The sequence below is a fragment of the Gallus gallus genome, chromosome 4 (assembly GCF_016699485.2).
Source record: "Gallus gallus isolate bGalGal1 chromosome 4, bGalGal1.mat.broiler.GRCg7b, whole genome shotgun sequence".
NCBI classification, from domain to species: Eukaryota; Metazoa; Chordata; class Aves; order Galliformes; family Phasianidae; genus Gallus; species Gallus gallus.
The window spans coordinates 3,757,369-3,770,178 of record NC_052535.1 but is presented as its reverse complement, the minus strand read 5'-3'; the positions used below and the strand labels follow the sequence as shown (position 1 = coordinate 3,770,178).

General features: G+C 45.8%; 1 protein-coding gene across 2 annotated transcripts in view; it reads left to right on the top strand.

The window, feature by feature from the left end:
- Positions 1-12,810, top strand: part of GPC4 (glypican 4) — a 62,747-nt gene that overhangs the window by 19,522 nt on the left and 30,415 nt on the right. For both annotated transcript variants that reach the window (XM_015278449.4, XM_046940986.1), the window contains exon 2: positions 6,166-6,324. In XM_015278449.4, coding sequence (XP_015133935.1) covers positions 6,166-6,324 — 159 coding nt within the window. The remainder of the gene's footprint in view (positions 1-6,165; positions 6,325-12,810) is intronic.

The following is a 12,810-nucleotide window of genomic DNA, read 5'->3' as shown; positions in this document are numbered from 1 at the left end:
TGTTGGTCTAAGCTTGGGTTCTTCCTGAATGTCCCTGTGTTCGGTTTAGTATTGATTACTCAGGTGCACTTGACAAGAGGTAATGGCTTCAAGTTGTGCCAGGGGAGGTTCAGCTTGGATATTAGGAAAAAAATGATTCTCAGAAGCACTGGTGCAGGGCTGCCCAGGGACTGGTGGGGTCAGCATCCCTGGAGGTGCTCCAGAACTGTGGAGATGTTGCACTGAGGGACGTGGTTATGGGCATGGTGGGAGTGGGTTGAGGTTGGACTTGGTGATTTTGGAGGTCTTTTCCAGTCTTAATGATACTATGCTTCAGGGCCGTGCTTCTTTGACCAGAAGACAAGCACGACCACGAACATTTGGCCTCAAACGGCTGGAAAGCAAGGGACCTCTTTGTGTCCTAACTTGCTTTTTCCTGAACAAAAATTAAGGCTCCTAATGTGCATTTGGCTTAATGTGCACACATAGACATAAATCTCTCTTATTCTTTTCAGTCCCTGACCCTCTTGGCAGTAAATTTGCAAACCTGAAGCTGTCAGCAAAGCAAAATGGAAAAATAAAAGCCAGACAGACCTTGGTTGTGTACGATATTTTAAGTAACTGTAGGTACACACGATGGAAATGATTAGAATTATTTGTTGTGTTGAAGGGAGGTATGTCGCCGAGGCATTGTGTGTGCTGGCGTTCCCCATGCCTGCAAGATGGATTAGCAGCTGAGTTAACAGATGCAGTAAAGCTTGACCAAAAATAGTTCACTGTTGTTAAGCGTAGGTGAAAGGGCTTTGGTTTGGGTATCAAAGAGTGTGTTTTGACTGCTTGATGAGTTTGCAAGAGGGAAAAAAAAAATCATTTCAATATTATAAGCTTTCTCTATGAGTCTGGGGAATTTTTCTGTGCCATTAGAGTAATCAGCAAAAAACTGAAACACGCATTGATTAATAACCTAAGTGGAAGCGCATAGGAAACAAGTGGCTTTAATATTAATAAGGCAAATAAACCATTTATATAAAACGGTTGCTAATTGAGTGGGATGTTAAATACACTGCACGTTGGCTTGCACTGCCAAATTGCTCTACTTTCATAACCAGCACTCAGAGCTGACTGTGCGTGAGGATGGCTTCTGGTCTCAAAAGTGCTGGGTGGCTGGAAGGTGGGGTGGGCAGACAAACAGCTGTGATGGTTGGATGGATAGAGGGCTCGTGGGGCTGTGAAAGGTCTCGATGTGGAAAATGTGGGGAGGTGGTTGAAGTGTGCAAGCTGTGTTTGAAATCGTGACTCGGGATGGAAATAGCACTGTGTGCTCAGGAGCATCAGGGAGATGTGGTCTGAATGTCCCAGCCTGGTCAGACCCGCTCAGAAGTTTCTAATTCTGTAGGCCGTAGCGGATGCGTTGCCTCTGTTAGCAGAATCTCAGTGCTGTTTTACATCTCTTCCTTCCTGGCACGCGACCATCTCTGCAGGAGTGTTCTCCATAGGAAAATAAACACAAGTGCCAGAGCAGCACTGCTTTAAAGCAAGCAGTGAAGTCTGACCAACTGGTGGAAGAGGAAAGCACACGTAAGAGCCATCCACTCAAAATTCAAGTTTGCTGCTTATACCAGGCAACAAGCGTGCCTTCAAATGTTGTTCATATGTAAGACAGCCTAGGAGAAGGCAGTAGGGTTGCTCTGGGTGTCAGGCATCTCCTAGAGCAGGACGTTTTCCTCCTTTTACTATTTGAAACTTAGTATAATTTCACCTGAAAATATTACTGTGACCAGATGCTATCCATGTTTGTGTAGCACTTTTTATGAGTAAACATCTAAAAGCATTGCAAGCAGCGATGGGAGCAACGCAGCCCTGTTCGTGTGGCTGTGCCAACAGCTCACAGCGTTACGGGCTGTTCTGCAGGTGCTGAGCATCCCTTGCTCCTGTAGCTGGGAAAACTGGGAGGCTTCTGGTATTTTGGGTGCAATTAGAGGTGGTCGGGGTGGGTGGATGGTTCGATAGCCACGTCTTTCTTGATGACTCCACGGGAGTCAATCACAGTCTCACGTTTGCCTTTATTCTTTTTGTCCCTTGTTAAAATGGGGCCGGAGCAGCAGAGCTGTGCTCAAGGGTGATGCTAGTGTTTCTTGTCATCTTTGTTGGGGGTTTTGTAAAGCCTCTGTAGCATGTCAATTATATATGATGGGTGGAAGCCTAATATTCTGTGATAATTAGAATGTAAGTCTAGTGTGAAATCGGATTAGAGTCCGGTATTACAGTCCAGGATTCCTTTTGTAGTAGCTTCAGAGGAAGTCATAAAGCTCTTTTAAAGATGACACGAGCTGATGTGTACCAGAGGGGCAGTGGTGGGCTGTGAGGCTGAGGTGCTGGTGGCCCTGCATGCTCCTCCTGGAGCTGCGCTCACCTCCAAATGCTCCACCAGCCTGGCTTTTCGCACACAAGAACCAAGTCCAACAGTAACATCTCTGACCATAAAGTGCTTTTGGCTCCTTGATGAAGCTTCAATGAAGGGCTGGACTGTGCACAGGAGAGTTTTCAAGAGGTAACACCCCTCAGCCTCCCAGTTAATGGCTTCTGAAAGTTGCTTTTACAGCCAGATGTACTTGAAGTATGAGCTCGGTCAGGGCAGCGAGGAGCAGGGTGGGAATGGCATGTTTAGCCTGGAAGTCCAGAAACAACATTTTGAAAAGGTCTTGGAAAATTGTTTAGTGAAGGGAGCTGCTTTTCAAGATAATGGAGCCCCTGAGTTTGTACTGCACAGTTACTCATTCGATGAAAACATGTTTTCCAACGTGTTGCATAATAGTTGCTTGATTTGGAAGAAACTTCATGTGCCTAAAGCCTGCTAAATGTGGCATTTCTGTAACGGCTTAAATAATAAGTTTGTGAGATTACCTTTCTGAGCACATTTCCTTAGATTTGCAGATGGTGACATTGTGTACCATTGCATTTCTGTCTTTAACCCCCGTTCCATTCCCCAGAGGTGTATTGCTAAGTAGCCAAGGAGCAAGCTTCTCTTCTAGTTTTGGTCCATTACTTCTCTCTCTATATAATGTGTGTAATATAAAATAGATATAAAGTCCTGCTGTGACAGGCTATGGAAAAGATCTGCCACAAGTCCTTGACAAGTTGCAGGTATGGTGTACATGTGCAGTAGATATTTAGAGTAGTTCTCTGCTACTTAAGCTCTTTTTGCCACACAGCCCCCAATGTGATGATTGCAAACCCTGACAAACAATTCAATAAAAGCGTAAGTTGAAAGGAGGCTGTGGCAGAGTTATATTTTGCTGGGCTCATATGGTGATAAATTACAAAAGCTGCAGAGTCTTTAACACTCAACAGTAGATGAAGGGTTGCCTTGTATGGGCATTGTTTGATGAGTATCAACTTGAGAAATAATTATTGCCAAATGTGTCCTTGACAGCGAGCACACACAATGAGTGTTCTTTATGTAATATACATAAACATTAGATGTCTGCTTAAGTGGGCCTAAATACCTAGTTTTTAACTCCTTTCTCGTAGAGGAGCTCTCGCTGCCAGCAGGAAGACCTAAGAGCGGTATCTTGGTTTGAGCTCCATGTTGCTGTGTTCTGGGTGAAACTTACACGTGGGAATGAGCCCTGTGTATGGGTGCTGCCTAATGGGAGAAAGCAGAGAGCCCTGTGAGCTGGTGTGAAGTGAGAGCTAGAAATGAGATTCCTTGCAAGCTACCAGTGCCTGATGCTTCACTCAGACAATGATGTGGAAGTGCTAAGGGATAACCCTCCCTGTGGGAAAACATGGGCTTCAGGTAACTTCTCAGTGGCATCTTCCACTGTGGCATAGTAAAGCTTCAATAAAAGCTTCAAACTTTCTGGTTGTTTTTTTTTTACCACTGAGTAACACAGTGCATCCTCCCTTGCATTAGCACTCAGTAGCAGGAGCTCCTCAGCTCCAGACAGAGCTAATTCTTGATCACAAGCCAAGACCACATAGTGCTGACATGACCGAGAAATATCTTCCATAATTAGATTGCTTGGTCATTCGTTTTTGAATGCCTGAGTTGCATTTTGGAGAGTAATTTGTTAATGATCAACCAAATAGTAAATCAGGCTTGTGCAGATCCTATCAGTAGTATTCTTGCTTGGCTTTGCAGCGTGTACTGGAGAAGCACCGTGCAAATCTGAGACAAAAGGAATTAAAGAGAGATGCTGTTGCTTTGAAATGTTAGCTCCTGATTCAACACTCTGAAATATAAAGCAATGTAATTCTTTTTCGAAGGCATCGGATCAATATTAGGTTTATTTATAACCTCACGGGCAAAAGTTGTTACAACGGTGAATAAGCAGCAGGTTAATGTAATAGAAAAAGGCATTGTCAGACAGGCGAGATGTTAACTTCAGTTTAGTAGTGTAAATAGATACAAAACCGTTCCTTGTATTTCTGAAACATGTTGGGCTTTTAATGGTTTGTGGTGGTTGTTTTTTTTTTTTTTAATCAATAAATAAATTGGAGTCGTTGCTGGGGATCCTGAGGCATTTGTGGACAACTTCAGAAGTGTCTCTGAAGTGCAGTGAAGAAAAGAAATCCTGCTGACAGTAGGCTTGAGCTTGCCAAGTAGGGTAGAGGTTTGCCCTTCCAACACAAAAGAATTACAAGTATGTAAATTGTAATCACCAAGGGAAGAAATGCTTAATGAAAATGGTACTGAAATCATGGAGTGCGTGTCAGGTAAAATATTTCCATCTGAAATTTAGGGGAAAAAAAAAATTCAAGTGTTTTAAAATTAAATGGTTTTGACATCTCAAGTCTAGCTGTTGCTCTAGCAGTAATTATCACTTTGCTGCTATTTATTTGTGTTCTGTAGTGTCAAGGAGGCTTAGTCCTGTATTGGAATTGGAGCGAAAGGGATGCAAAGTGAAATAGCATGGCCTTGCCTGGGGACTTGCTTGGTTGAATGCTGGCTGGGGAGGCAGGCTCTGTATGCCCAGGTATCACGAGCACTGTGCCTTAGTCCTAATGCAGCGTGCCTGTCAGTGGAGGTGTTCCTGGAAGGAAAAGAAGTGTGCAAAAATGTGGGGGGGGGAAAAAAAGAAAAAAGGGGAAAAAAAAAAAGAGTCTCTAAGGAGACAGTGAGGTTTTTTCTTTGTTTTCTGAAGGCTGTCTAAAGCACGGCTGTTTTCTGTACTGGACTTCAAGCAGCAGACAGTCTCATGCAATAAATTAGTTGTGGCAGAATTATCTGTTGGTCGAGGTCTCTCTGTAATGCCTGAGAAAACAAACCAATCCTGTGGCACAAAAGGAAAACTGGCTTAGGAGATGGCAGTCTTAGGGACGGAATGTGTGCGTGTGTGTTTAATTGATATGTATGGTTTTCCCCTTTGAAAGGTGGTCTGTCTGAAAGGATAGTGGCCAACAGTTCTAGGCAAGAAAGTCACACGTAGTGATGTGAAGGTTTGGTGGCTGGGTGAATCGTGCAGTTGTGGGCCAGGTCTGGTTGCACTGACCACGGTCTGGCTTTGTTTTGCACAGAGCAGAAATAGCTCTCATTCACTTCAGACCTTTCTGATACTTTAGCAGTCTGGGTGGCTCTTCAGAAGGTATGTAGTGATTCTCTGTGCCCTGCAGCTCTTGGGGTGAGTCTTGGTGAGCACCAGCAGCACTGGAGGTTGTTGCTGGACCTACGGGGGGAGTTCTCTCCATCTGTCTCCTCGTGCTGAGGCACTCAGGGGTAAGGGAGATACTGGAGCCCTTTACGATTCCTCTGGCCAAGCAATCTTGAGCCATAAGACTTTTATGAGAGCTATCTTTCAGGGCGAGGGAAGAAAAAGATGTTTGAATTCTGCAAAACAAACACAGTTTCACCCAAGATGATGACAGAAAACTGTAAAATTAAAAGCTGGGAAATGTAAAGTCTTTTCACAGGCAGTTACATAAAACAAGTTTATTTTCATATCAGTGATATCTTTGATTCTTAGAATACTTCAGTGATAGTTGAAGGGAAGGAGAAGGAAAAAAGGATTTTGCTGTTCGAAAAGGACCCATGTCATTGATGTGGTGCATTATGTATTAACTGACTGAACTGAAAGTAATTAAAACATGCTGGGGACGGTGCCACCACGGGGCCTCACACACTGACCTCTTTGAGTCACAAAGGGAATTCCTCTAACTTAGAGCTTTTTCTACTCTGTTTTTAAGGCGACCACTTGAAAGTCTGCTCACAAGCCTACACGTGCTGCACTCAAGAAATGGAAGAGAGATACAGTCAACTGAGCAAACACGACTTCAGAAACGCCGTCGTAGAGCTTAGCAATCACTTGCAAACGATGTTTAGTTCCAGATACAAGAAGTTTGATGGTGAGTGCACAGATCTTGAACTTACTTTCCTTTGCATTAAGTGCTAAGAATTCCCATCCTGTTGTTCTGTGTGCAGTTGTTTTGCTCTGCCTCCCCCCTTTGCTGGAGGAGTTCATGACTCATTGCTCTGGTGGTGAGGGTAGCGCATGGCTTGTTTTGCAATCCCACGCGAGAGAAATATTTGCTGATTGCAGTTGTTTGTTTCCTAAAGAGAGAGCTTTTTCTGATTAATCTTTCGAAAAACTGTGCTGCTGTTAACTTAGATTGCAGTGAGCTTGTTTGTATATCCCTGTGGTGCATGTGATTGTAACATGCACATCTTGCAGCCCCGATCCACAGAAATGTGGATCTTTCCCAGTCTGTTATGAACCAGCAGGGTTTGTATCAGCTCACTTAGCCTTTGGGGCTAAGTAGAGCAGCAAATAAATAAATACAGAGATGTCTTTGTGTGGAAACCGAGGGTTCAAGTGTGATGCAGGGTCAGGAGCAAAGTGAACAAAGTCTCGGCTGAGTTCCCATCGCTCAAGTGACACCAGTTGCTGACTGATAAGCAAATGTCTGGTCTCAGTGTTGCCCTTGGATTAGCAGGAGCGCTGTGCTCTCCTCATAGCCTGATGGAAGAAACTCCCAGTGGAAGTAGCTGGCACTCACCTGTGCCAGTGTCCTGTATTCACTGTGTGCCCCAGCATCGTGCTCCTGCACGGGCTGTCCTTCTTGGCTGCAGGGATGAGGTGACACCTAGATGCATGTGAATGTATCTGATGAGTTAGGTGGACTGGACTGGTTGTCAGGACTTCTGTTGTGCCCCTGCAGCATCACTGCCATTTGTTAGCAGAGGGCGATTCCAATGCACAGTTCTTCAGGGTCTTTTTCTCCCTTGTTTGGTTGTTAGTAGAGAATCCCTGTGAACCAACACCCTGAAATCTGTGCCTTGAACCTCCCAGGGACTTCCTCTTCGCTGCTGCAGCAAGTAGCAGCCCCTTTCCTTCAAAAGAAGTTGGCACCTCTGAGAAGGAAAAAGTCCCCGAGTATGAAATTGCAGTGAGTCAAAGTGAAATTATGCAATCATCTTGATAGCATCTAGATCTACTACCTGAGTATTTCCCTCTTAAACCTCTGTTGTCTCTACCTGCTGCTACACCAAAAGGGTGATAGAGAGAAAACCAAAGTGTCTAGACTTGCAAGCTTATTAAATACAGAGCAAGGCACTTAATGAAATCCAGCCCATAGATAAGCCCTTTGAAAGAGGCCAGAGGAACAGCATCTGCTTCACCTTTAATGAACAACGAGGCTTCTTAAAATGCTGCACTGAACACAAAGGGCATGCTTGGTTCACTCTATTAGCATCCCTGACATGGTGCAGATGTGTTGCTCCGTGTGTCTTCTCGTTTTCATGGTGAGAGATGGCTGCAGGACTGTGTGACAAGAGGAGGGCATTAGGCTAAGTTGCACCCCTCTCAAAGCACAGTGTTTCAGCCTGGGCGAGCTTTGACAAGGAGCCCTGTGAAGCTGTTCTGCTGGCGTGGCGTGGTTCTGCCATCAGCAGCTCTCAGCATGCCTGCTGCTGCCCTCACCACTGTGGCTCCTCTGATCTTAATCCTGGGAGTCCTTGAAAGGCAAATTTGGAAGCGGATAGAGTGATCCTGTTCCTGGAAGCTAGATTTGCTGTGCCCAGCCTGTCCCTGAAGCATGCTTCTCTGCCCTTTTTGAAACAAATGAAGGAGAATTAGCAACCTCTTAAGCTTGTCCCCAAGCCTGACGCTCCCGTCTTTGAGCATTTGTTAATATCAGATCTAAATCTTCATTTGCTGTAGACAAAACTGATTTAGGGATTATTATTTTTTTTTAATCTTACCTGGGGTGGAAGCAGAAATTAACTGATTCCCATCCTTCATTATTTACCTCTTGGAAGAGTTTCAATCAGGACTGCCTCCCTCTCCCTGGCCGAGTCACCTGGAGGCTGACTGCACCCCAGTCACAGGGTGCTGCAGGTGGTGGCTGAGCAGCCTCCCTCTCAAGCCCTCAGCCCTTTCCCTCTCTTAAGGTTCCCTGCAAAAAATGGCAAGTTTTTGGAGCTCTTTGCTTGGGCTGCTGTGGTGGTTTTGGGTGTTTGTGTTACCTCCTATGGACTGATTGGCTGTTTGTGGTGGTTGTTTCCTTTCTACAATCTCGATGCTCGGTAATCTGGTCGTGCATGTTCTGTTTTTTTGATTTGAATGTTTGATTTCTTGTCAGATGCCCTTTTGTGGCAGGGGGACATTCCTTTTACACTTTCTGGATCAATTCTCCAGTTTGCCAACGCTTCACTGAGTTGGTCTGACTTTTCTGCCCTGAGTATGTGGCATACCTGTCCTCTACAGGCTCTGCAAGGACCCTTTTTAATCCTTTACACAACCAGTTAATGATAGTTGGAGGGTGGAAGAGAGACTGGGAGAAACACTGCTTTAAGATGCCTTCCCAGTTTGCTGCCCCCCCTCTGATTGTGTTTTGGGTGTATCTTTGAATCTTGGGGCACTCTGAATGTTTTTTCAGTTTAAGTAAGTTGAAATAACTGGAAAGAGAAAGGTGATTGGAACACAAAGCTGGTGGAGGCGGCTTGGCAGTTGCTTGGATGCTACACGTCCAGCTCAGAACAGGAGGAGATAATCAAGGCCCATATATTTGCCCTGAGCTCTGGGGATGAGATTTGGAAAGCATAGTATCCCCCTCCAGACTCTTCCTTTGCATGGTCCCTTGCTCCTGTTTTAGCATTTGGAGCTCTTTAGGGCCGCCTCATTACCAGTAGCGAGGTCCATCTGAATGAAAGTAAAGCTGACGGAATACAAGCCATGCATCCTCCTCTGCTTAACAAGAAATCATCTACACTGTGTAGTTGGACTGAATAGGAAAGATGAGTTATTGCAGAGTCCTAAATTCACTTAACTCCCAGCAAATGGAGCAGTGACTCCCCTTGCCAGGGTCACATTGCTGTGTTTGGTGATGACACTCCAGGAAGCAGCTCTCTCACAGCAAGAAGCAAACCATGACCCCCCCCCAGCTCTCTGGAAATCTTTGGTGCAGGCTCTCTGGTTGCTATTCTCTTAGCCTTGACATTCAGGTCCAAGAGAAGAGGCAAATCCGTGCTGCCTCTGCTATGTGCTTGACCTTTGCAGCAGTTGCCACTGTGAAAGGACAGTCCTTGGATGGAGGCGACAGTGTCCTGTGGCTGTGGGAGCATTTTGCATCAGCTGTTGCTCGAGCGCTATGTGAAGTTGGAACAGTTGCCAGAATTGCTCTGATCTGACACCAAAGCCGTGTGCTTCAGCAATGGATTATCTCCTCTTAATCAAGAGCATACAACGAGCTCCTGATTACCAGTCCCCAAATGGCTGGTCACGAGTCACTTCAGCTTCTCATATGTAATTGTACAGCGCCAGGTTCTTCTGTGTGTGTTTGGTTTGCGGGCACAGGGAGAAGACTGGAGCTTTGGAGTCCAATATCTTATATATCCTGTCTAAATATTTGCTTACAGCACAGCTCTGTATGCTCCTGGGGGTTTCTCCCGTTGTATTTTAAACCCAGCCCAGCCACAGCGTAGCAGAAAGGTACATATTTCCAGCAATAAGGGAAATACTTTTTTTAATAAAGAATATGTGCTTCGGGAGTTGTTGGACTCTCCATTGCTACATGTTTTTAAGGTGAGGATTTGCTGGTTTTTTTTCCCCTAGCATATGCGATGTCAGATATACGTTTACAGGCTTCACTGAGAAATTAGTGGGCAACGTTCCCTGGCCATATAAGCATCTCCCTATATGACAACAGCCATGGGATGCAGGAGGAGTTCTCTGGCGTGGTGTCTGTCCTGAGCTACTATGGAGGAAGCAGTGAAGCTGTGCAGTGTGACCACATCTCATGGCACAGCAGTGGCTGCAGCCTTTTTTCATCTTCTCCGCTCAATGCCCCTCTGCTCTCCCAAGGATTAATAATTTTAGAAGGATTAATGGTGACATTAAGATTGTTTAAATGCTTGATCCCTTCTATTAAGCTTGAACTTTCATCTCCGCTGACCTTTCAGGCTGAAGTTTTCCATGCTGGGGGCAGTGGTTTTGGGAAGACGAGGTGAATGCCAGAACAGAAATTGGGCTCAGCTGTTTTGAGGAATTGGAACAGGGCAGGAAGCAGCAGATAGCTCGTCTTTAGCATTTCTGCTATCCTGTTTCTTCCTAGATAAGCTGTTCTCTTGTTGTTTGCTTTTGTTAAAGACGCCTCCTGAATCTCTCAGAAGACACAACTGTTGTGCCAAGCCTGTTTTAGGGAGAAATTCTGTTTTCTGGGTTCATTGCACAGCAAATGAGGGGAAAGCAAATCCCTAAAACCCTGTGAGCAGAGGGACTGCTAAACGACTGCTGTGAAATGCTGGCTGCTTTGTTGCCTCTGCATTTAGCAAGCTGTTGCATTTAAACCAAGTTTTGTCTCTTCTGAGAGCTCTGTGTTTAGGGAAGACGAGCAAGATTTTGCCTCCAGTGGTATTTAAGAATGTTGTACCCAAGAGGCAAACACTTAGTAGGCTTGGTGCTTGTTGTACCCCAGCGACAGGAGGATCTGCACAAAACTACTCAGCCCCAGCCGGCATCTGGGAAGCTATTAAATGCTGAGTGTCCCATTTCTGCTCCGCTCCTCCCCGCTGCCCCCTGACTTTTCCATTAGTATCAAAGATAAAACAAATATGAAAGTGTAAAACGAAACCCCTGTGGGACAACAAGCGGAAAGAAAGCAAATCTGAGCAGCAGGAGCTGGGCAGCGGTCCCCAAGGGGCACGTGGGGCCGCAGGTTGGGTTCAGTGGGGTTATTTCTTCTGGGCTGGATGTAGGTCAGGGCTTTTACATGTGGCACAGGTTTTAAGAGGTGGGAGTGGGACATAACTTTCCTGGTCCATTGTCCCCTTGCAGATGATGGGTAGCTTACACAGAGCCTTTGGGTTGCTTTGCACTACTGGAGGAGAGCGAGCTGCTGTCCCAAGGGAAGAGGAGAGGCACATTCCCTTCATCGAGGCCTTTCCTAGCTGTCCTCCATCTCAGTGGTCTCCTTCCCTCTGCTCCAGGCAGAGCAGAGACAAACAGTGAAAGATGAACTCTGTGACTGTCCGGCTCCTAAAGTTAGAATTTGGCGGATAATCAGGATGCTACACCTGACCAAAATAACTGCCCTTGTGGGACCTTCCTGTCACATTAACTCTTTTATCAGGAACTGCCTGCAAGAGCAGGGAAGTGGGGCCTTGTCCCACTCTTGTGCCAGGGTACCTCATGTTTGTGGCACCTGCAGAAGGCTGTTCCCAGGAGTCCTGGTGCATCAGGAGCTGTGCAGAGGGAGACTGGAGATGTAGTGGACCTTTAATGCCTGTTGTGCAAGAGCCATGTGTTTTTTGAATACATTTTTGAGGAGACAGCTCTGCCATTAGAACCTTGCATTAACATACAAATGACATAGCGGTGTGGTCTATCTGCTGCCACTCAAGAGTAGGTGAAGGCACAGCCTCATTCTTCCCTCTCCAGAAAGGATGGTCACAAAACCTCACCTACCAACCTGGGTGGAGAACGGTGGGATGATCCCTCGTGCTTTGCAGTGAAAACCATTGCCTCCTGCTGAGAGCTGGTCCTTCAGACTTGGTTTTGGACTTGTGCTTGTCTGGGGTACAGATGGAGTGATTTAGGAGAAGCAGAAGGGAGCAACCACCAACACACTTCCTCTAGAAAATCCCACTTGTGGGTTTTTGTTTGCACTTTCCCACTCACGCCAACAATAATGAAGCAAATTGTCTGCTTTCTCTGCTCTCTCTGCCCTGGAAGTTTGTTTATTCTTTTTCTCGTAGCTGGCTCCTTTCCATCTGGAGATCTTTAAAAAGGTACAACAGAACACTGTGATTTTTTTTCTTGTTCTTCGAGAAGGTTCACGATGCTGAGCTAACAGTGAGGGGGAGCCGACCTCTGCTTTGGGAGGCTCCCAAAGATCCTGAGGTCACAGCATCACTGGGGGGAGGAAACCCCATGGAGAGGAAATCTCCTGCCCCTCAGATGAACGGGAAGGAGATGAGATTTCTAGAACTCAGTGAAGGGTTCAGCTATGGGCAAGACCACTTTCTGTGTTGTCTTAGAGGAATCAAACCGTATTCTTTCTACCATCTCAGGTGCAAGCAGTTCTGCTGTTGGGATTGCAGGTAAACCTTTCTTATTATCTTGTTATTTCAAAAGACAAAGATGTGGGCCGCACGCTTTATACTTGACTACAGGAAACGTGTCTGGTGTTCTCTGGTTACTAATTGCTGTCAACCTGTCAATGAGCTATTGTTTGCCAGTTTAAAATTAACTCTCTCTTCCTCCTTCCTGCACAAAGAAACCACCTAGGGACTGTGCAGGCTCTGATTGCTTGTGTAGCATCAGGAGCTGCTCCCTGGATGCTGATGGAGCTGGTGGCATTTGGGGTCTTGCAGTGGGCTTGAGAGCATGATAT